The 23,951-nt window shown below is 50.0% G+C and overlaps 1 protein-coding gene across 1 annotated transcript in view; it reads right to left on the bottom strand.

Moving 5' to 3' along the window:
• LOC139572792 (E3 ubiquitin-protein ligase RNF19A-like) overlaps window positions 1-23,951 on the bottom strand; it is a 59,542-nt gene that overhangs the window by 10,605 nt on the left and 24,986 nt on the right. Inside the window, exons 2-6 of the mRNA XM_071395563.1 lie at window positions 19,253-20,099; window positions 15,205-15,413; window positions 14,302-14,446; window positions 4,973-5,135; window positions 2,321-2,435 (exon numbers count right to left, since the gene is read on the bottom strand). Of these exons, the coding sequence (XP_071251664.1) occupies window positions 2,321-2,435; window positions 4,973-5,135; window positions 14,302-14,446; window positions 15,205-15,413; window positions 19,253-19,875 (1,255 nt within the window). The 5' untranslated portion in view covers window positions 19,876-20,099. The remainder of the gene's footprint in view (window positions 1-2,320; window positions 2,436-4,972; window positions 5,136-14,301; window positions 14,447-15,204; window positions 15,414-19,252; window positions 20,100-23,951) is intronic.

Here is a 23,951-nt window from a genome sequence, read left to right as displayed (position 1 = left end):
ACATGATGACAGACAGAGTAAAGTATACTGACCCACAGAGACGGCTGCCACCACGGGGGACATGATGACAGACAGAGTAAAGTATACTGACCCACAGAGACGGCTGCCACCACGGGGGACATGATGACAGACAGAGTAAAGTATACTGACCCACAGAGACGGCTGCCACCACGGGGGACATGATGACAGACAGAGTAAAGTATACTGACCCACAGAGACGGCTGCCACCACGGGGGACATGATGACAGACAGAGTAAAGTATACTGACCCACAGAGACGGCTGCCACCACGGGGGACATGATGACAGACAGAGTAAAGTATACTGACCCACAGAGACGGCTGCCACCACGGGGGACATGATGACAGACAGAGTAAAGTATACTGACCCACGGAGACGGCTGCCACCACGGGGGACATGATGACAGACAGAGTAAAGTATACTGACCCACGGAGACGGCTGCCACCACAGGGGACATGATGACAGACAGAGTAAAGTATACTGACCCACAGAGACGGCTGCCACCACGGGGGACATGATGACAGACAGAGTAAAGTATACTGACCCACAGAGACGGCTGCCACCACAGGGGACATGATGACAGACAGAGTAAAGTATACTGACCCACAGAGACGGCTGCCACCACGGGGGACATGATGACAGACAGAGTAAAGTATACTGACCCACAGAGACGGCTGCCACCACGGGGGACATGATGACAGACAGAGTAAAGGATACTGACCCACAGAGACGGCTGCCACCACGGGGGACATGATGACAGACAGAGTAAAGTATACTGACCCACAGAGACGGCTGCCACCACGGGGGACATGATGACAGACAGAGTAAAGTATACTGACCCACAGAGACGGCTGCCACCTCGGGGGACATGATGACAGACAGAGTAAAGTATACTGACCCACAGAGACGGCTGCCACCACGGGGGACATGATGACAGACAGAGTAAAGTATACTGACCCACAGAGACGGCTGCCACCACGGGGGACATGATGACAGACAGAGTAAAGTATACTGACCCACAGAGACGGCTGCCACCACGGGGGACATGATGACAGACAGAGTAAAGTATACTGACCCACAGAGACGGCTGCCACCACGGGGGACATGATGACAGACAGAGTAAAGTATACTGACCCACAGAGACGGCTGCCACCACGGGGGACATGATGACAGACAGAGTAAAGTATACTGACCCACAGAGACGGCTGCCACCACGGGGGACATGATGACAGACAGAGTAAAGTATACTGACCCACAGAGACGGCTGCCACCACGGGGGACATGATGACAGACAGAGTAAAGTATACTGACCCACGGAGACGGCTGCCACCACGGGGGACATGATGACAGACAGAGTAAAGTATACTGACCCACAGAGACGGCTGTCACCACGGGGGACATGATGACAGACAGAGTAAAGTATACTGACCCACAGAGACGGCTGCCACCACGGGGGACACGATGACAGACAGAGTAAAGTATACTGACCCACAGAGACGGCTGCCACCACGGGGGACACGATGACAGAGTAAAGTATACTGACCCACAGAGACGGCTGCCACCACGGGGGACATGATGACAGACAGAGTAAAGTATACTGACCCACAGAGACGGCTGCCACCACGGGGGACATGATGACAGACAGAGTAAAGTATACTGACCCACAGAGACGGCTGCCACCGCGGGGGACATGATGACAGACAGAGTAAAGTATACTGACCCACAGAGACGGCTGCCACCACAGGGGACATGATGACAGACAGAGTAAAGTATACTGACCCACAGAGACGGCTGCCACCACGGGGGACATGATGACAGACAGAGTAAAGTATACTGACCCACAGAGATGGCTGCCACCACGGGGGACATGATGACAGACAGAGTAAAGTATACTGACCCACAGAGACGGCTGCCACCACGGGGGACATGATGACAGACAGAGTAAAGTATACTGACCCACAGAGACGGCTGCCACCACGGGGGACATGATGACAGACAGAGTAAAGTATACTGACCCACAGAGACGGCTGTCACCACGGGGGACATGATGACAGACAGAGTAAAGTATACTGACCCACAGAGACGGCTGCCACCGCGGGGGACATGATGACAGACAGAGTAAAGTATACTGACCCACAGAGACGGCTGCCACCACGGGGGACATGATGACAGACAGAGTAAAGTATACTGACCCCCTGCCACCACGGGGGACATGATGACAGACAGAGTAAAGTATACTGACCCACGGAGACGGCTGCCACCACAGGGGACATGATGACAGACAGAGTAAAGTATACTGACCCACAGAGACGGCTGCCACCACGGGGGACATGATGACAGACAGAGTGACTCCTCCTGCTATCACCAGGTTCCTCCTGTGAGGAGAGATGTCCTTCCCCTCATAGCGGTTATAGATCTGACGGACAGACAGACGGGTCAGAGGTCAGAGGTTATAGATCTGACGGACAGACAGACGGGTCAGAGGTTATGGATCTGACAGACTGGGTTAGAGGTTATAGATCAGACAGACAGGTTAGAGGTCAGAGGTTATAGATCAGACAGACAGGTTAGAGGTCAGAGGTTATAGATCAGACAGACAGGTTAGAGGTCAGGGGTTATAGATCAGACAGACGGGTCAGAGGTTAGAGGTTATAGATCAGACAGACAGGTTAGAGGTCAGAGGTTATAGATCAGACAGACAGGTTAGAGGTCAGAGGTTATAGATCAGACAGACAGGTTAGAGGTCAGAGGTTATAGATCAGACAGACAGGTTAGAGGTCAGGGGTTATAGATCAGACAGACGGGTCAGAGGTCAGAGGTTATAGATCAGACAGACAGGTTAGAGGTCAGAGGTTATAGATCAGACAGACAGGTTAGAGGTCAGAGGTTATAGATCAGACAGACATGTTAGAGGTCAGAGGTTATAGATCAGACAGACAGGTTAGAGGTCAGAGGTTATAGATCAGACAGACGGGTCATAGGTCAGAGGTTATAGATCAGACAGACGGGTCAGAGGTCAGAGGTTATAGATCAGACAGACTGGTTAGAGGTCAGAGGTTATAGATCAGACAGACAGGTTAGAGGTCAGGGGTTATAGATCAGACAGACGGGTCATAGGTCAGAGGTTATAGATCAGACAGACGGGTCAGAGGTCAGAGGTTATAGATCAGACAGACTGGTTAGAGGTCAGAGGTTATAGATCAGACAGACAGGTTAGAGGTCAGAGGTTATAGATCAGACAGACAGGTTAGAGGTCAGAGGTTATAGATCAGACAGACAGGTCAGAGGTTATAGATCAGACAGACAGGTTAGAGGTCAGGGGTTATAGATCAGACAGACGGGTCAGAGGTCAGAGGTTATAGATCAGACAGACAGGTTAGAGGTCAGAGGTTATAGATCAGACAGACAGGTTAGAGGTCAGAGGTTATAGATCAGACAGACAGGTTAGAGGTCAGAGGTTATAGATCAGACAGACAGGTTAGAGGTCAGAGGTTATAGATCAGACAGACAGGTTAGAGGTCAGAGGTTATAGATCAGACAGACGGGTTAGAGGTCAGGGGTTATAGATCAGACAGACGGGTCAGAGGTCAGAGGTTATATATCAGACAGAATGACTCCTCCTGCTATCACCAGGTTCCTCCTGTGAGGAGAGATGTCCTTCCCTTCATACCGGTTATAGATCTGACAGACAGACAGACGGCTCAGAGGTCAGAGGTTATGGATCTGACAGACTGGGTTAAAGGTTACAGGTTATAGATCAGACAGACTGGGTTAGAGGTTACAGGTTATAGATCAGACAGACTGGGTTAGAGGTTACAGGTCATGGATCTGACAGAGATGGAGGTTACAGGTCAGGGGTAATGGATCTGACAGACAGGGTTAGGTCAGGGGTAATGGATCTGACAGACAGGGTTAGGTCAGGGGTAATGGATCTGACAGACAAGGTTAGGTCAGGGGTAATGGATCTGACAGACAGGGTTAGGTCAGGGGTAATGGATCTGACAGACAGGGTTAGGTCAGGGGTAATGGATCTGACAGACAGGGTTAGGTCAGGGGTAATGGATCTGACAGACAAGGTTAGGTCAGGGGTAATGGATCTGACAGACAGGGTTAGGTCAGGGGTAATGGATCTGACAGACAGGGTTAGGTCAGGGGTAATGGATCTGACAGACAGGGTTAGGTCAGGGGTAATGGATCTGACAGACAGGGTTAGGTCAGGGGTAATGGATCTGACAGACAGGGTTAGGTCAGGGGTAATGGATCTGACAGACAGGGTTAGGTCAGGGGTAATGGATCTGACAGACAGGGTTAGGTCAGGGGTAATGGATCTGACAGACAGGGTTAGGTCAGGGGTAATGGATCTGACAGACAGGGTTAGGTCAGGGGTAATGGATCTGACAGACAGGGTTAGGTCAGGGGTAATGGATCTGACAGACAGGGTTAGGTCAGGGGTAATGGATCTGACAGACAGGGTTAGGTCAGGGGTAATGGATCTGACAGACAGGGTTAGGTCAGGGGTAATGGATCTGACAGACAGGGTTAGGTCAGGGGTAATGGATCTGACAGACAGGGTTAGGTCAGGGGTCACCGTACTGTGAGGAGAACCATGACTCTAGACGTACTGAAAACACATTACATGAGTGATGCAGTGGTCCCATCTATTGGCTAACTGTATTATACTGCTGTCTGTGTTCATATACAACACGCCTGTGTAATCGCTGACTTGTACACAGTAGTTGTTGGAAACTACGCTGCAGGTTAAGTTTTACAGTACATTCCTCCATCTTTAGTCCACTAGCTTATTATTATCATTCTGGTTGTACAGACGACTTTCACCTGATAATCACGTCACAACACAGACCCCGTTACTGATGAACGTTTCCTGGTCATCTAGTCGTCAACACGACTTTAATCTGATGCCCTCAGTCTGCCGTGTGTTACGGGCGACCTCACCTTCCTCCCCACGTACACAGGGATGCCTATGATCATGGCGGGGACGGCGATGCCAGCTATCAGAGCGATGCCCACCGGAGCGCCCACCAGCGTGCCCAGCTGCCACAGGATCTTCTTCTTTCTGCTCCATGGCTTCCTGCCCCAGAAGGTACATCCTGACGGGCTGGGGGGGGGGATGAGAGGACATTACAAGACTATCCTGGGGGGGGGGACAGAGATGGTTACAACCCAATCCTGACAGGCTGACCAGAGGACAGAGATGATTACAACCCAATCCTGACAGGCTGACCAGAGGACAGAGATGATTACAACCCAATCCTGACAGGCTGACCAGAGGACAGAGATGATTACAACCCAATCCTGACAGGCTGACCAGAGGACAGAGATGATTACAACCCAATCCTGACAGGCTGACCAGAGGACAGAGATGATTACAACCCAATCCTGACAGGCTGACCAGAGGACAGAGATGATTACAACCCAATCCTACAGGCTACCAGAGGACAGAGATATTACAACCCAATCCTGACAGGCTGACCAGAGGACAGAGATGATTACAACCCAATCCTGACAGACTGACCAGAGGACAGAGATGATTACAACCCAATCCTGACAGGCTGACCAGAGGACAGAGATGATTACAACCCAATCCTGACAGACTGACCAGAGGACAGAGATGATTACAACCCAATCCTGACAGGCTGACCAGAGGACAGAGATGATAACAACCCAATCCTGACAGGCTGACCAGAGGACAGAGATGATAACAACCCAATCCTGACAGGCTGACCAGAGGACAGAGATGATTACAACCCAATCCTGACAGGCTGACCAGAGGACAGAGATGATTACAACCCAATCCTGACAGACTGACCAGAGGACAGAGATGATTACAACCCAATCCTGACAGGCTGACCAGAGGACAGAGATGATTACAACCCAATCCTGACAGGCTGACCAGAGGACAGAGATGATTACAACCCAATCCTGACAGACTGACCAGAGGACAGAGATGATTACAACCCAATCCTGACAGGCTGACCAGAGGACAGAGATGATTACAACCCAATCCTGACAGGCTGACCAGAGAACAGAGATGATACAACCCAATCCTGACAGGCTGACCAGAGGACAGAGATGATTACAACCCAATCCTGACAGGCTGACCAGAGGACAGAGATGATTACAACCCAATCCTGACAGGCTGACCAGAGGACAGAGATGATTACAACCCAATCCTGACAGGCTGACCAGAGGACAGAGATGATTACAACCCAATCCTGACAGGCTGACCAGAGGACAGAGATGATTACAACCCAATCCTGACAGGCTGACCAGAGGACAGAGATGATTACAACCCAATCCTGACAGGCTGACCAGAGGACAGAGATGATTACAACCCAATCCTGACAGGCTGACCAGAGGACAGAGATGATTACAACCCAATCCTGACAGGCTGACCAGAGGACAGAGATGATTACAACCCAATCCTGACAGGCTGACCAGAGGACAGAGATGATTACAACCCAATCCTGACAGGCTGACCAGAGGACAGAGATGATTACAACCCAATCCTGACAGGCTGACCAGAGGACAGAGATGATTACAACCCAATCCTGACAGGCTGACCAGAGGACAGAGATGATTACAACCCAATCCTGACAGGCTGACCAGAGGACAGAGATGATTACAACCCAATCCTGACAGGCTGACCAGAGGACAGAGATGATTACAACCCAATCCTGACAGGCTGACCAGAGGACAGAGATGATTACAACCCAATCCTGACAGGCTGACCAGAGGACAGAGATGATTACAACCCAATCCTGACAGGCTGACCAGAGGACAGAGATGATTACAACCCAATCCTGACAGACTGACCAGAGGACAGAGATGATTACAACCCAATCCTGACCAGAGGACAGAGATGATTACAACCCAATCCTGACAGACTGACCAGAGGACAGAGATGATTACAACCCAATCCTGACCAGAGGACAGAGATGATTACAACCCAATCCTGACAGACTGACCAGAGGACAGAGATGATTACAACCCAATCCTGACCAGAGGACAGAGATGATTACAACCCAATCCTGACAGACTGACCAGAGGACAGAGATGATTACAACCCAATCCTGACCAGAGGACAGAGATGATTACAACCCAATCCTGACAGGCTGACCAGAGGACAGAGATGATTACAACCCAATCCTGACAGACTGACCAGAGGACAGAGATGATTACAACCCAATCCTGACAGGCTGACCAGAGGACAGAGATGATTACAACCCAATCCTGACAGGCTGACCAGAGGACAGAGATGATTACAACCCAATCCTGACAGGCTGACCAGAGGACAGAGATGATTACAACCCAATCCTGACAGGCTGACCAGAGGACAGAGATGATTACAACCCAATCCTGACAGGCTGACCAGAGGACAGAGATGATTACAACCCAATCCTGACAGGCTGACCAGAGGACAGAGATGATTACAACCCAATCCTGACAGACTGACCAGAGGACAGAGATGATTACAACCCAATCCTGACAGGCTGACCAGAGGACAGAGATGATTACAACCCAATCCTGACAGGCTGACCAGAGGACAGAGATGATTACAACCCAATCCTGACAGGCTGACCAGAGGACAGAGATGATTACAACCCAATCCTGACAGGCTGACCAGAGGACAGAGATGATTACAACCCAATCCTGACAGGCTGACCAGAGGACAGAGATGATTACAACCCAATCCTGACAGACTGACCAGAGGACAGAGATGATTACAACCCAATCCTGACAGGCTGACCAGAGGACAGAGATGATTACAACCCAATCCTGACAGGCTGACCAGAGGACAGAGATGATAACAACCCAATCCTGACAGGCTGACCAGAGGACAGAGATGATTACAACCCAATCCTGACAGGCTGACCAGAGGACAGAGATGATTACAACCCAATCCTGACAGGCTGACCAGAGGACAGAGATGATTACAACCCAATCCTGACAGGCTGACCAGAGGACAGAGATGATTACAACCCAATCCTGACAGGCTGACCAGAGGACAGAGATGATTACAACCCAATCCTGACAGGCTGACCAGAGGACAGAGATGATTACAACCCAATCCTGACAGACTGACCAGAGGACAGAGATGATTACAACCCAATCCTGACAGACTGACCAGAGGACAGAGATGATTACAACCCAATCCTGACAGACTGACCAGAGGACAGAGATGATTACAACCCAATCCTGACAGACTGACCAGAGGACAGAGATGATTACAACCCAATCCTGACAGACTGACCAGAGGACAGAGATGATTACAACCCAATCCTGACAGGCTGACCAGAGGACAGAGATGATAACAACCCAATCCTGACAGACTGACCAGAGGACAGAGATGATAACAACCCAATCCTGACAGGCTGACCAGAGAACAGAGATGATAACAACCCAATCCTGACAGGCCGACCAGAGGACAGAGATGATTACAACCCAATCCTGACAGGCTGACCAGAGGACAGAGATGATAACAGGCTGACCAGAGGACAGAGATGATAACAACCCAATCCTGACAGGCTGACCAGAGGACAGAGATGATAACAACCCAATCCTGACAGGCTGACCAGAGGACAGAGATGATAACAACCCAATCCTGACAGGCTGACCAGAGGACAGAGATGATTACAACCCAATCCTGACAGGCTGACCAGAGGACAGAGATGGCTGACCAGAGGACAGAGATGATAACAACCCAATCCTGACAGGCTGACCAGAGGACAGAGATGATAACAACCCAATCCTGACAGGCTGACCAGAGGACAGAGATGATTACAACCCAATCCTGACAGGCTGACCAGAGGACAGAGATGATTACAACCCAATCCTGACAGGCTGACCAGAGGACAGAGATGATTACAACCCAATCCTGACCTGACCAGAGGACAGAGATGATTACAACCCAATCCTGACAGGCTGACCAGAGGACAGAGATGATTACAACCCAATCCTGACAGGCTGACCAGAGGACAGAGATGATTACAACCCAATCCTGACAGGCTGACCAGAGGACAGAGATGATTACAACCCAATCCTGACCAGAGGACAGAGATGATTACAACCCAATCCTGACAGGCTGACCAGAGGACAGAGATGATTACAACCCAATCCTGACAGGCTGACCAGAGGACAGAGATGATTACAACCCAATCCTGACAGACTGACCAGAGGACAGAGATGATTACAACCCAATCCTGACAGGCCGACCAGAGGACAGAGATGATTACAACCCAATCCTGACCAGAGGACAGAGATGATTACAACCCAATCCTGACCAGAGGACAGAGATGATTACAACCCAATCCTGACAGGCTGACCAGAGGACAGAGATGATTACAACCCAATCCTGACAGGCTGACCAGAGGACAGAGATGATTACAACCCAATCCTGACAGGCCGACCAGAGGACAGAGATGATTACAACCCAATCCTGACCAGAGGACAGAGATGATTACAACCCAATCCTGACAGGCTGACCAGAGGACAGAGATGATTACAACCCAATCCTGACAGACTGACCAGAGGACAGAGATGATTACAACCCAATCCTGACAGGCTGACCAGAGGACAGAGATGATTACAACCCAATCCTGACAGGCTGACCAGAGGACAGAGATGATTACAACCCAATCCTGACAGGCTGACCAGAGGACAGAGATGATTACAACCCAATCCTGACAGGCTGACCAGAGGACAGAGATGATTACAACCCAATCCTGACAGGCTGACCAGAGGACAGAGATGATTACAACCCAATCCTGACAGGCTGACCAGAGGACAGAGATGATTACAACCCAATCCTGACAGACTGACCAGAGGACAGAGATGATTACAACCCAATCCTGACAGGCTGACCAGAGGACAGAGATGATTACAACCCAATCCTGACAGGCTGACCAGAGGACAGAGATGATTACAACCCAATCCTACAGGCGACCAGAGGACAGAGATGATTACAACCCAATCCTGACAGGCTGACCAGAGGACAGAGATGATTACAACCCAATCCTGACAGGCCGACCAGAGGACAGAGATGATTACAACCCAATCCTGACAGGCTGACCAGAGGACAGAGATGATTACAACCCAATCCTGACAGGCCGACCAGAGGACAGAGATGATTACAACCCAATCCTGACAGGCTGACCAGAGGACAGAGATGATTACAACCCAATCCTGACAGGCTGACCAGAGGACAGAGATGATTACAACCCAATCCTGACAGACTGACCAGAGGACAGAGATGATTACAACCCAATCCTGACAGGCTGACCAGAGGACAGAGATGATTACAACCCAATCCTGACAGGCTGACCAGAGGACAGAGATGATTACAACCCAATCCTGACAGGCTGACCAGAGGACAGAGATGATTACAACCCAATCCTGACAGGCTGACCAGAGGACAGAGATGATTACAACCCAATCCTGACAGGCTGACCAGAGGACAGAGATGATTACAACCCAATCCTGACAGGCTGACCAGAGGACAGAGATGATTACAACCCAATCCTGACAGGCTGACCAGAGGACAGAGATGATTACAACCCAATCCTGACCAGAGGACAGAGATGATTACAACCCAATCCTGACAGACTGACCAGAGGACAGAGATGATTACAACCCAATCCTGACAGGCCGACCAGAGGACAGAGATGATTACAACCCAATCCTGACAGGCTGACCAGGGGACAGAGATGATTACAACCCAATCCTGACAGGCTGACCAGAGGACAGAGATGATTACAACCCAATCCTGACAGACTGACCAGAGGACAGAGATGATTACAACCCAATCCTGACAGGCTGACCAGAGGACAGAGATGATTACAACCCAATCCTGACAGACTGACCAGAGGACAGAGATGATAACAACCCAATCCTGACAGGCCGACCAGAGGACAGAGATGATTACAACCCAATCCTGACAGGCCGACCAGAGGACAGAGATGATAACAACCCAATCCTGACCAGAGGACAGAGATGATTACAACCCAATCCTGACAGGCTGACCAGAGGACAGAGATGATAACAACCCAATCCTGACCAGAGGACAGAGATGATTACAACCCAATCCTGACAGGCTGACCAGAGGACAGAGATGATTACAACCCAATCCTGACAGGCTGACCAGAGGACAGAGATGATTACAACCCAATCCTGACAGGCTGACCAGAGGACAGAGATGATTACAACCCAATCCTGACAGGCTGACCAGAGGACAGAGATGATTACAACCCAATCCTGACAGGCTGACCAGAGGACAGAGATGATTACAACCCAATCCTGACAGGCCGACCAGAGGACAGAGATGATTACAACCCAATCCTGACCAGAGGACAGAGATGATTACAACCCAATCCTGACAGGCCGACCAGAGGACAGAGATGATTACAACCCAATCCTGACAGGCTGACCAGAGGACAGAGATGATAACAACCCAATCCTGACCAGAGGACAGAGATGATTACAACCCAATCCTGACAGGCTGACCAGAGGACAGAGATGATTACAACCCAATCCTGACCAGAGGACAGAGATGATTACAACCCAATCCTGACAGGCTGACCAGAGGACAGAGATGATTACAACCCAATCCTGACAGACTGACCAGAGGACAGAGATGATTACAACCCAATCCTGACCAGAGGACAGAGATGATTACAACCCAATCCTGACAGGCCGACCAGAGGACAGAGATGATTACAACCCAATCCTGACAGGCTGACCAGAGGACAGAGATGATAACAACCCAATCCTGACCAGAGGACAGAGATGATTACAACCCAATCCTGACAGGCTGACCAGAGGACAGAGATGATTACAACCCAATCCTGACCAGAGGACAGAGATGATAACAACCCAATCCTGACAGGCTGACCAGAGGACAGAGATGATTACAACCCAATCCTGACAGGCTGACCAGAGAACAGAGATGGTTACAACCCAATCCTGACAGGCTGACCAGAGGACAGAGATGATTACAACCCAATCCTGACCAGAGGACAGAGATGATTACAACCCAATCGACAGGCTGACCAGAGGACAGAGATGATTACAACCCAATCCTGACAGGCTGACCAGAGGACAGAGATGATTACAACCCAATCCTGACCAGAGGACAGAGATGATTACAACCCAATCCTGACAGGCCGACCAGAGGACAGAGATGATTACAACCCAATCCTGACAGGCTGACCAGAGGACAGAGATGATTACAACCCAATCCTGACCAGAGGACAGAGATGATTACAACCCAATCCTGACAGGCTGACCAGAGGACAGAGATGATTACAACCCAATCCTGACAGGCTGACCAGAGGACAGAGATGATTACAACCCAATCCTGACAGACTGACCAGAGGACAGAGATGATTACAACCCAATCCTGACAGGCTGACCAGAGGACAGAGATGATTACAACCCAATCCTGACAGACTGACCAGAGGACAGAGATGATAACAACCCAATCCTGACAGGCTGACCAGAGGACAGAGATGATAACAACCCAATCCTGACAGGCCGACCAGAGGACAGAGATGATTACAACCCAATCCTGACAGGCTGACCAGAGGACAGAGATGATAACAACCCAATCCTGACAGGCTGACCAGAGGACAGAGATGATAACAACCCAATCCTGACAGGCCGACCAGAGGACAGAGATGATTACAACCCAATCCTGACAGGCTGACCAGAGGACAGAGATGATTACAACCCAATCCTGACAGGCTGACCAGAGGACAGAGATGATAACAACCCAATCCTGACAGGCCGACCAGAGGACAGAGATGATTACAACCCAATCCTGACAGGCTGACCAGAGGACAGAGATGATTACAACCCAATCCTGACCAGAGGACAGAGATGATAACAACCCAATCCTGACAGGCCGACCAGAGGACAGAGATGATTACAACCCAATCCTGACAGGCCGACCAGAGGACAGAGATGATTACAACCCAATCCTGACAGGCTGACCAGAGGACAGAGATGATAACAACCCAATCCTGACAGGCTGACCAGAGAACAGAGATGATTACAACCCAATCCTGACAGGCTGACCAGAGGACAGAGATGATTACAACCCAATCCTGACAGGCTGACCAGAGGACAGAGATGATTACAACCCAATCCTGACCAGGGGACAGAGATGATGACAACCCAATCCTGACAGACTGACCAGAGGACAGAGATGATTACAACCCAATCCTGACAGACTGACCAGAGGACAGAGATGATTACAACCCAATCCTGACAGACTGACCAGAGGACAGAGATGATTACAACCCAATCCTGACAGGCTGACCAGAGGACAGAGATGATTACAACCCAATCCTGACCAGAGGACAGAGATGATTACAACCCAATCCTGACAGGCCGACCAGAGGACAGAGATGATTACAACCCAATCCTGACCAGAGGACAGAGATGATTACAACCCAATCCTGACAGGCTGACCAGAGGACAGAGATGATAACAACCCAATCCTGACAGGCTGACCAGAGGACAGAGATGATTACAACCCAATCCTGACAGGCTGACCAGAGGACAGAGATGATTACAACCCAATCCTGACAGGCTGACCAGAGGACAGAGATGATTACAACCCAATCCTGACAGGCTGACCAGAGGACAGAGATGATAACAACCCAATCCTGACAGGCTGACCAGAGGACAGAGATGATTACAACCCAATCCTGACAGGCTGACCAGAGGACAGAGATGATAACAACCCAATCCTGACAGACTGACCAGAGGACAGAGATGATTACAACCCAATCCTGACAGACTGACCAGAGGACAGAGATGATGACAACCCAATCCTGACAGGCTGACCAGAGGACAGAGATGATTACAACCCAATCCTGACAGGCTGACCAGAGGACAGAGATGATAACAACCCAATCCTGACAGGCCGACCAGAGGACAGTCTAGGGCACACAGCCTAGCAGAACTCTGGCTATTCAGAGGCAGAACACTGTGGTTACTGTATAGATAGTGATGTACTAGTCCCTGAGTGGTGACTCCTAACCCCTCTGCCCCAGAACACTGTGGTTACTGTATAGATAGTGATGTACTAGTCCCTGAGTGGTGACTCCTAACCCCTCTACCCCAGAACACTGTGGTTACTGTATAGATAGTGATGTACTAGTCCCTGAGTGGTGACTCCTAACCCCTCTACCCCAGAACACTGTGGTTACTGTATAGATAGTGATGTACTAGTCCCTGAGTGGTGACCTCTAACCTCTCACCTCAGGTAGTGCAGGTCAGAGATCTCCTTCATACAGAGCCAGCAGAACTCACAGCCGCACACGGCGCAGGTCATGTGGTTACAGCTGCCGTCGTTCATCTTGATGATGTAAGCAGCGCAGCGGGGACACGGCTTGATGTCGTCGGCTGGGGATGAAGGAAGAGAGAAACGTAGCGTTTGTTTTTAAACAGATACAGGGGACCACCTCCCCTTAAATCCCAGACAGTACCACTCACACCCTCATCTTCATCTAGAACATTCCAACCTGCCTACTTCTATAGCCAGAGGCAGGATCCCCGGTTCTCAACTGGCCCACACAAGGACCTTTGTGGTTTCTGGTTCGGTGAGAGGTAATATAAGGTTCTGGATCGTAGCGGGTTTTGATCTGGTTTGGAAGATGTGAGTTCTGGTTTTAACCATGTGTCTCAGTTGACCGTGTTTCTCGGTAGTTTAGGGTTAAACTTGTGTTTGATCATGTTGACATTTCCTGTTTATTTGATTTAGATGTTCTATGAGCAGCTTCTCCAGGTTGTCATGGAGACTGTTCACCTTCCTGTTTATTTGATTTAGATGTTCTATGAGCAGCTTCTCCAGGTTGTCATGGAGACTGTTCAACTTCCTGTTTATTTGATTTAGATGTTCTATGAGCAGCTTCTCCAGGTTGTCATGGAGACTGTTTATGAAGCGAGTCTCCATCGGGTTATTTTCCGCCAGACCTTTAGCAGCAGACTGCTCACGTACGGTTAACACAACCTACTGGTTTTAAAGTCATTCAAGTAACTTTAGGAAGTTTAAAACAACAGATTTACATCTCGTTTTCAAAGTGTTATATTTGGTTCAAAGCATTCTCTGAGACCTAAACATCAACTGGAGTGTGTGTTTATCTTGTGTGTGTGTGTGTTACCTGCAGCACCACTCTCCTGGCTGTAGCTAAGAGACGAGGAGCTGAAGGTGCGTAGCCTCAGGCTCTGGGCTCTCTGCTGCCGTGCGGCATCACACGTCTGGTTGGGGTGCCACAGCTGTTTACAGTGGTAGCAGAACTCTGTGCCACACCCCTCACGCCCACACGTGATCTTAGGACAGCTGGCACAGCCGAAGGCAATGACTGCATACCTACGGGGGGGTGGTGGGGGTGGACCAGAGGGAGAAACAAGTCAGGGATCCATCTTGACTACAGGACAGAAAGGGATAAAACGCTCTCTGGGCTCAACGTGCAGGAGTCTGAGTCCTCTGAACACTTCCTGTTTCTAGCGATGCTCATTCATTCAGCTTCCTACAAATCTAGCTGCACTAATTCAGCCCAGACAGTTGTCCCCTGCCTGCCTCTCTCTCTCTCTTTCCCTGAGAACCCTCAGACAGAACCCAATGTCTCTATACGTATACTAATGGACAAAGTCATCGATCAGGTGACATCATCTACACCTGTTGTATTCGGCGCACGTGACAAATAAACTTTGATTTGACCATTCATTCCTATGTGAAGACCAATAGCGGGAATTATGCTGAGAGTCAAGATTTTTCACCTTTAAAAAAAATGTACGCCTAGCAATGGATATTGTTTTGTATACATTTCAAAGTGAAAAATCTGAGACACAGTGTAATTCCCATTAGCATTGAATTGCATGCATTTGAAGTCAAGGAAGTGATATTGCAGGCTAGCTCAGTGCTGCCCCCCTCACTGAATAACTCGTGTTGAAGGCCGACCAGGGTACTGCAGGCTAGCTCAGTGCTGCACCCTATCATTGAATAACTCCAGTTGAAGGCCGACCAGGGTACTGCAGGCTAGCTCAGTGCTGCCCCCCTCTCATTGAATAACTCCAGATGAAGGCCGACCAGGGTACTGCAGGCTGCCACTAGCTACTAAATTATCCTTAAGAACTTCTGTGTGTAATTTTAAAACAATCAGTGTATTAGAAGCAGTTATTGGCACCATGATTCTCTTTGAAATGTGTATTTATTCACACAAAGATTGACCATAAATTACGGCCTAGGAACAGTGGGTTAACTGCATTGTTCAGGGGCAGAACGACAGACTTTTACCTTGTCAGCTCGGGGATTCGATCTTCCAACCTTTCGTTTACTAGCCCAACGCGCTAACCACCAAGCTACCCATGGGGCGGCAGGGTAGCCTAGTGGTTAGAGGGGGGCGGCAGGGTAGCCTAGTGGTTAGAGGGGGGCGGCAGGGTAGCCTAGTGGTTAGAGGGGGGAGGTAGGTAGCCTAGTGGTTAGAGGGGGGAGGCAGGTAGCCTAGTGGTTAGAGGGGGGAGGCAGGTAGCCTAGTGGTTAGAGGGGGGAGGCAGGTAGCCTAGTGGTTAGAGGGGGAGGCAGGGTAGCCTAGTGGTTAGAGGGAGGCGGCAGGGTAGCCTAGTGGTTAGAGGGGGAGGCAGGTAGCCTAGTGGTTAGAGGGGGAGGCAGGGTAGCCTAGTGGTTAGAGGGGGAGGCAGGGTAGCCTAGTGGTTAGAGGGGGAGGCAGGTAGCCTAGTGGTTAGAGGGGGAGGCAGGTAGCCTAGTGGTTAGAGGGAGGCGGCAGGGTAGCCTAGTGGTTAGCGCGTTGGACTAGTAACCGAAAGGTTGGAAGATCGAATCCCCGAGCTGACAAGGTAAAAGTCTGTCGTTCTGCCCCTGAACAATGCAGTTAACCCACTGTTCCTAGGCCGTAATTGAAAGTAAGAATATGTTCTTAACTGACTTGCCTTGTTAAATAAAGTTTATTTTTTTTTATTTTTTTAATGAAGATGGACATTTTGCCCTCCACTATAATGTTTTCTGCTAACGATGCCTGCAGTACCACGTTTGGCCTTGAACTCTGTGGCTTCAATGAGAAGGGGGGGGCAGCACTGAGCTAGCCTGCAGTACCCTGGTCGGCCTTCAACTGGAGTTATTCAATGAGAAGGGGGGCAGCACTGAGCTAGCCTGCAGTACCACGTTCGGCCTTGAACCGTGTGGCTTCAATGAGAAGGGGTCAGTCGTTCTCACCTGGCAAGAAGACAACAGCCTGTCAGGAAGTGCTCCAGGCTGGATCAGAGGCAGGGCACGACATTAAACCCCCTTCAAATACAGGTCAGTTTAGCTATTGGTAGTTAAGAATGTCTATTTCACCAGCCACGTTGGCAGGTGGTCAATTTGCAAGGCACTACGAATAAAAACAGTCAAAAATGATATATGAACACATGTGAGTCAGGTTAGAATGCTGCAGTTTTTTGTTTTCAAAGTGTTTCTGCCATTTTGTTTCATAGATGCTAAATGCACATAGAAATACAGATCCTAGATCCTCACCTCACACAGCAACACTGCCTGACAGGGGAGCTGTGTGCAATGATAGATTCCTTTTTGGAGGCGCTACGCACACACAGGCCTTGAAGTTGGTCTAATTTACTGGAAAGTCTACAAAGGGAGACTTTGTCCTGGTGTTTCTTGGCTATTTCCATTGTTTTGTTCACAAGCTCGGTTGGTTTTTCCACATTAGTTTGAGTCTGCTGCTTCAACTGATTGTGAACGCAACGCCTCAGTCAGTTCCCTAATCTCTCTCTCACACACACACACACACACACACACACACACACACACACACACACACACACACACACGTGACAGGCCTCGACCTCGAGCGGTCCCGTTACCTCTGGGCAGCTAAACATTGTCTCTGATATTTTTATTAAAAGACAAAAAAAGTAATTAAATTGAGTAATATACCACATTACTTCTTACTAATACATTTGTTTTTTTTTGTACATTTTTTTTTGTTGTTGATGTAATTATGGGCGAACAAATATTTTGGCTGGTAAAAAATCTGAGTTTCTTACCTGCAGTCTGCCCTGTGTGTCTGAGGGTCTTACCTGCAGTCTGCCCTGTGTCTGAGCTGAGGGTCTTACCTGCAGTCTGCCCTGTGTGTGTCTGAGCTGAGGGTCTTACCCGCAGTCTGCCCTGTGTGTCTGAGCTGAGGGTCTTACCTGCAGTCTGCCCTGTGTGTGTCTGAGCTGAAGGTCTTACCTGCAGTCTGCCCTGTGTGTGTCTGAGCTGAGGGTCTTACCTGCAGTCTGCCCTGTGTGTGTCTGAGCTGAGGGTCTTACCTGCAGTCTGCCCTGTGTGTGTCTGAGCTGAGGGTCTTACCTGCAGTCTGCCCTGTGTGTGTCTGAGCTGAGGATCTTACCCGCAGTCTGCCCTGTGTGTGTCTGAGGTTCTTACCTGCAGTCTGCCCTGTGTGTCTGAGGGTCTTACCCGCAGTCTGCCCTGTGTGTGTCTGAGCTGAGGGTCTTACCTGCAGTCTGCCCTGTGTGTGTCTGAGCTGAGGGTCTTACCTGCAGTCTGCCCTGTGTGTGTCTGAGCTGAGGGTCTTACCCGCAGTCTGCCCTGTGTGTGTCTGAGCTGAGGGTCTTACCCGCAGTCTGCCCTGTGTGTGTCTGAGCTGAGGGTCTTACCCGCAGTCTGCCCTGTGTGTGTCTGAGCTGAGGGTCTTACCCGCAGTCTGCCCTGTGTGTCTGAGCTGAGGGTCTTACCCGCAGTCTGCCCTGTGTGTCTGAGCTGAGTTTCTTACCCGCAGCCTGCCCTGTGCGTCTGAGCTGAGGGTCTTACCCGCAGTCTGCCCTGTGTGTCTGAGCTGAGGGTCTTACCTGCAGTCTGCCCTGTGTGTCTGAGCTGAGGGTCTTACCCGCAGTCTGCCCTGTGTGTCTGAGCTGAGGGTCTTACCTGCAGTCTGCCCTGTGTGTCTGAGCTGAGGGTCTTACCTGCAGTCTGCCCTGTGTCTGAGCTGAGGGTCTTACCCGCAGTCTGCCCTGTCTGTGTCTGAGCTGAGGGTCTTACCCGCAGTCTGCCCTGTGTGTCTGAGCTGAGGGTCTTACCTGCAGTCTGCCCTGTGTGTCTGAGCTGAGGGTCTTACCTGCAGTCTGCCCTGTGTCTGAGCTGAGGGTCTTACCTGCAGTCTGCCCTGTGTGTGTCTGAGCTGAGGATCTTACCCGCAGTCTGGGGCGGGGCACCAGCGGCAGTCAGGGTCGGCCACCAGCCATCGTCTCAACATGAACTCCTCGTACTTCTCCATGAGGGGCTGGTCCCCCAGGATGATGCGGATGTCGTGGGGGTTGAACCTCTCGGAGCACTCTGGACAGCTGATGTTGACCCGCGACTCGCTGATCTCTATCCGTAAGTACTGGCGTAGGCAAACAGCACAGGAGCGGTGGTGGCAGGTCATGATGTCTGGGAAACTGGCCCTAGAGTGACGTAGAAGGCACAGAGGGCACTCCAGCAGCTCTCCACCCCGGGAGGAAGAGGAGGAGGAGGAGGAGGACGCCCCTAGGGAAGAGGTGCAGGCAGCTCCTGCCACTGAGGAGGCAGAGTTCTTATCGTTTAGCATGAGGTCTGAGTGGATGCTGTCTACGCTGGCGATGCCATCTCCTCCTCCTCCTCCTCCTCCTCGGAGCTCCTTGGGCTTCCTCTTGGGGTCCCGGCGCCGTCTGAACAGGTTCCCCATGGACAGACGTCTCTTCTTGGGGGCCTTCTTGACGGAGGGCAGGCTGACTGAGGAGGAGGACTGAAGGTCCCGGTCAGAGCCCATGGTTTGATGCTTCTGGAGGTTCATCATGTCTCCAGAGCGATTCAGGGGGGGGGGGGCTGCCCAACCCCTCACATGGACAGGGTTAGGGAGGCCGGGGGAGAGAGAGGGAGAGACTGGGGGTGGGGTTGGGGACAGGTGGGTCAGGGGTCTAGTGGGGGGGGGACAGGGTTTACGCCATGGTGGTTCTCCTCAGTCCTTTCCTGGGTCTTGGGGGCTCAGAGGAACTCAGAGGGGCTCCTTGTTCTGTCAGCCTGAGGAGAAAAGAGAAGGAACAAACTGTTAACAAGTATTCAACTGCCGCCCGGCGTAATGTCCCACACCGCCGCCCGGCGTAATGTCCCACACCGCCGCCCGGCGTAATGTCCCACACCGCCGTCCGGCGTAATGTCCCACTACCCTCTCTCTAAGCTCCAGTGTAATATCCCCACACACTACATACACCTTAGCCAAATACATTTTAACTAAGTTCACAATTCCTGACATTAAATCCTAGTAAAAATTCCCTGTCTAAGGTCAGTTAGGATCACCACTTTATTTTAAGAATGTGAAATGTAAGAATAATAGTAGAGAATTATTTATTTCAGCTTTTATTTCTTCCATCACATTCCCAGTGGATCAGAAGTTTACATACACTCATTTGGTAGCATTGCCTTTAAATTGTTTAACTTGGGTCAAACGTTTCGGGTAGCCTTCCACAAGCGTCCTACAATATTTGGGTGAATTTTGGCACATTCCTCCTGACTGAGCTGGTGTAACTGAGTCAGGTTTGTAGGCCTCCTTGCTCGCACACGCTTTTTCAGTTCTGCCCACACATTTTCTATAGGATTGAGTTCAGGGCTTTGTGATGGCCACTCCAATACCTTCACTTTGTTGTCCTTAAGCCATTTTGCCACAACTTTGGAAGTATGCTTGGGGTCATTGTCCATTTGAAAGACCTATTTGCGACCAAGCTTTAACTTCCTGACTGATGTCTTGAGATGTTGCTTCAATATATCCACATAACTAGACCCCTGACCCACCTGTCCCCAACCTACCTCTTGATGCCATCTATTTTGTGAAGTGCACCAGTCCCTCCTGCAGCAAAGCACCCCCACAACATGATGCTGCCACCTCCGTGCTTCACGGTTGGGATGGTGTTCTTCGGCTTGCAAGCCTCCCCCTTTTTCCTCCAAACATAACAATGGTCATTTTTGTTTCATCAGACCAGAGGACATTTCTCCAAAAAGTACGATCTTTGTCCCCATGTGTGAAATACATTTTCCATAACCATATTGTATTCTCAGCTGGTGTACAAAACCGAAAGTAAATGACGCAAAACATGTACTTAAGAACAGGAAGTATAGAAATAGCGCACATAAAACAGATCTACGGCTTCTTAGAGACTTGCTTTCAATGAGAATGACAGATCTATAACACACATTTCTATGTGAATTTGGTCAGGTCGCCCAAAAAGTGACACATTGCAGCTTTAAGTGACACGTCTGATCCTCAGAGCGATTCCTTTACCGTGGAATTACCCTAGAGTCCTTTACTGTGGAATTACCCTGTAGTCCTCCACAAAACAGCCTTCTGACAAGAAGAGCCCTGAGCTCTTCCTCCAGGATATTACTTCCGAACCCACTTCAAAAGACCACTGTTCCTCCTTTAGGGCTGCTCTGAACCCTAACTACTACGGTGAAATAGCACAAGAGGTTTCTCCTAAACGACGAGTGAGACGGGACAGTGCTTTCCAAAAGGAGGGAGAATAGAGGATATTGCATTTCAGTCAGATTGTCCTGACAGCTGTACTGGTACGTGTTCATCACCAGGAGCAGATGTAAGAGTTGTGTTATTCTGATGGGGGGGTTTGGGGACAGGTCAACTAGCTGGCCCGTCTCCAGACAGGGGGTTTCAGTAGCCTCGCAGAATGAAACACTCAACTCATCTGGACAACAACTGAAGTCAGCAGAGAGAAGAGCTTATTCAAACTCCTCACACAGCTTTATTAAGACGATAAACTAGAACCAGCTGAGCACAGGCCTGAGAAAAGGTGCCAGAGAGAGAGAGAGAGGAGGGGTGAGAGAGGTAAGGAGAGAGAGAGGTAAGGAGAGAGAGAGGTAAGGAGAGCGAGAGGTAAGGAGAGAGGGAGAGAGAGAGAGTTACGGAGGGAGAGAGAGAGTTACGGAGGGAGAGAGCTTTATTAACATAGCTTTATTAAGACGATAAACTAGAACCAGCTGAGCACAGGCCGGAGAAAAGGTGCCAGAGAGAGAGCTAAGGAGAGAGAGAGAGGAGGGGTGAGAGAGAGGTAAGGAGAGAGGGGTGAGAGAGAGAGGTAAGATAGAGAAGTAAGGAGAGAGATAGGGGAGAGAGAGAGAGGAGAGAGAGTTACGGAGGGAGAGAGAGAGAGTTACGGAGGGAGAGAGAGAGAGTTACGGAGGGAGAGAGAGAGAGTTACGGAGGGAGAGAGCTTTATTAACACAGCTTTATTAAGACGATAAACTAGAACCAGCTGAGCACAGGCCTGAGAAAAGGTGCCTGAGAGAGAGCTAAGGAGAGAGAGAGAGGAGGGGTGAGAGAGAGGGGTGAGAGAGAGGGGAGAGAGAGAGGGGAGAGAGAGAGGGGAGGGAGAGAGTTACGGAGGGAGAGAGAGAGTTAGAGGGAGAGAGAGAGTTACGGAGGGAGAGAGAGAGTTACGGAGGGAGAGAGAGAGGTGAAAGGAGAGAGGGAGGGATATGAGGGATTTGGTCTCTTCGGAGAACGCCAAGCAGTCTTCTCTCTCTCAGCTCTAGTCCTGTGGTCCAACCCATTCTGCTCCAGTCTTCTCTCTCTCAGCTCTAGTCCTGTGGTCCAACCCAGTCTCCTCTCTCTCAGCTCTAGTCCTGTGGTCCAACCCATTCTGCTCCAGTCTTCTCTCTCAGCTCTAGTCCTGTGGTCCAACCCAGTCTCCTCTCTCTCAGCTCTAGTCCTGTGGTCCAACCCATTCTGCTCCAGTCTTCTCTCTCTCAGCTCTAGTCCTGTGGTCCAACCCAGTCTCCTCTCTCTCAGCTCTAGTACTGTGGTCCAACCCATTCTGCTCCAGTCTTCTCTCTCTCAGCTCTAGTCCTGTGGTCCAACCCAGTCTCCTCTCTCTCAGCTCTAGTCCTGTGGTCCAACCCATTCTGCTCCAGTCTTCTCTCTCAGCTCTAGTCCTGTGGTCCAACCCAGTCTCCTCTCTCTCAGCTCTAGTCCTGTGGTCCAACCCATTCTGCTCCAGTCTTCTCTCTCAGCTCTAGTCCTGTGGTCCAACCCAGTCTTCTCTCTCTCAGCTCTAGTCCTGTGGTCCAACCCAGTCTCCTCTCTCTCAGCTCTAGTCCTGTGGTCCAACCCATTCTGCTCCAGTCTTCTCTCTCAGCTCTAGTCCTGTGGTCCAACCCATTCTGCTCCAGTCTTCTCTCTCTCAGCTACACAATTACAGCAGGTAGGATTTTTACCTTTCGTTTGGAGCCCACGGCAATTAGGCACCAGAACCTGCTGTGTTGAAGGGTTCCCAATAGATACCACAGCCACAAGGTAGGTGAAGAGCCTTCTGTGTTAAAGGGTTCCCACTAGATACCACAGCCACAAGGTAATCAAAATCCAGTGGAAATGCAGAGCTCCAAATTCAAATAAATTACTATAAAAATTTAACTTTCATGAAATCACACATGCAATACACCAAATTAAAGCTACACTTGTTGTGAATCCAGCCAACGTGTCAGATTTCAAAAAGGCTTTACGACGAAAGCACACCATGCTATAATCTGAGTACAGCGCTCAGAGCCCAAACAAGCCAAAAAGATATCCGCCATGTTGTGGAGTCAACAAAGTCAGAAATAGCATTATAAATATTCACTTACCTTTGATGATTTTCATCAGAATGCACTCCCAGCAATCCCAGTTCCACAATAAATGTTTAGTTTGTTCGATAAAGTCCATTATTTATGTCCAAATACCTCCTTTTGTTTGCGCGTTCAGTACACAATCCAAACTCACGACGCGCTGGCAGGTCCAGGCGAAAGTTCAGACGGAAAGTCACAGTAGAAACATGTCAAAATAAGTATAGAATCAATCTTCAGGATGTTTTTATCATAAATCTTCAATAA

The sequence above is a fragment of the Salvelinus alpinus genome, chromosome 4 (assembly GCF_045679555.1).
Source record: "Salvelinus alpinus chromosome 4, SLU_Salpinus.1, whole genome shotgun sequence".
Taxonomy (NCBI): domain Eukaryota; kingdom Metazoa; phylum Chordata; class Actinopteri; order Salmoniformes; family Salmonidae; genus Salvelinus; species Salvelinus alpinus.
This window is presented reverse-complemented; position numbering and strand designations above follow the sequence as displayed.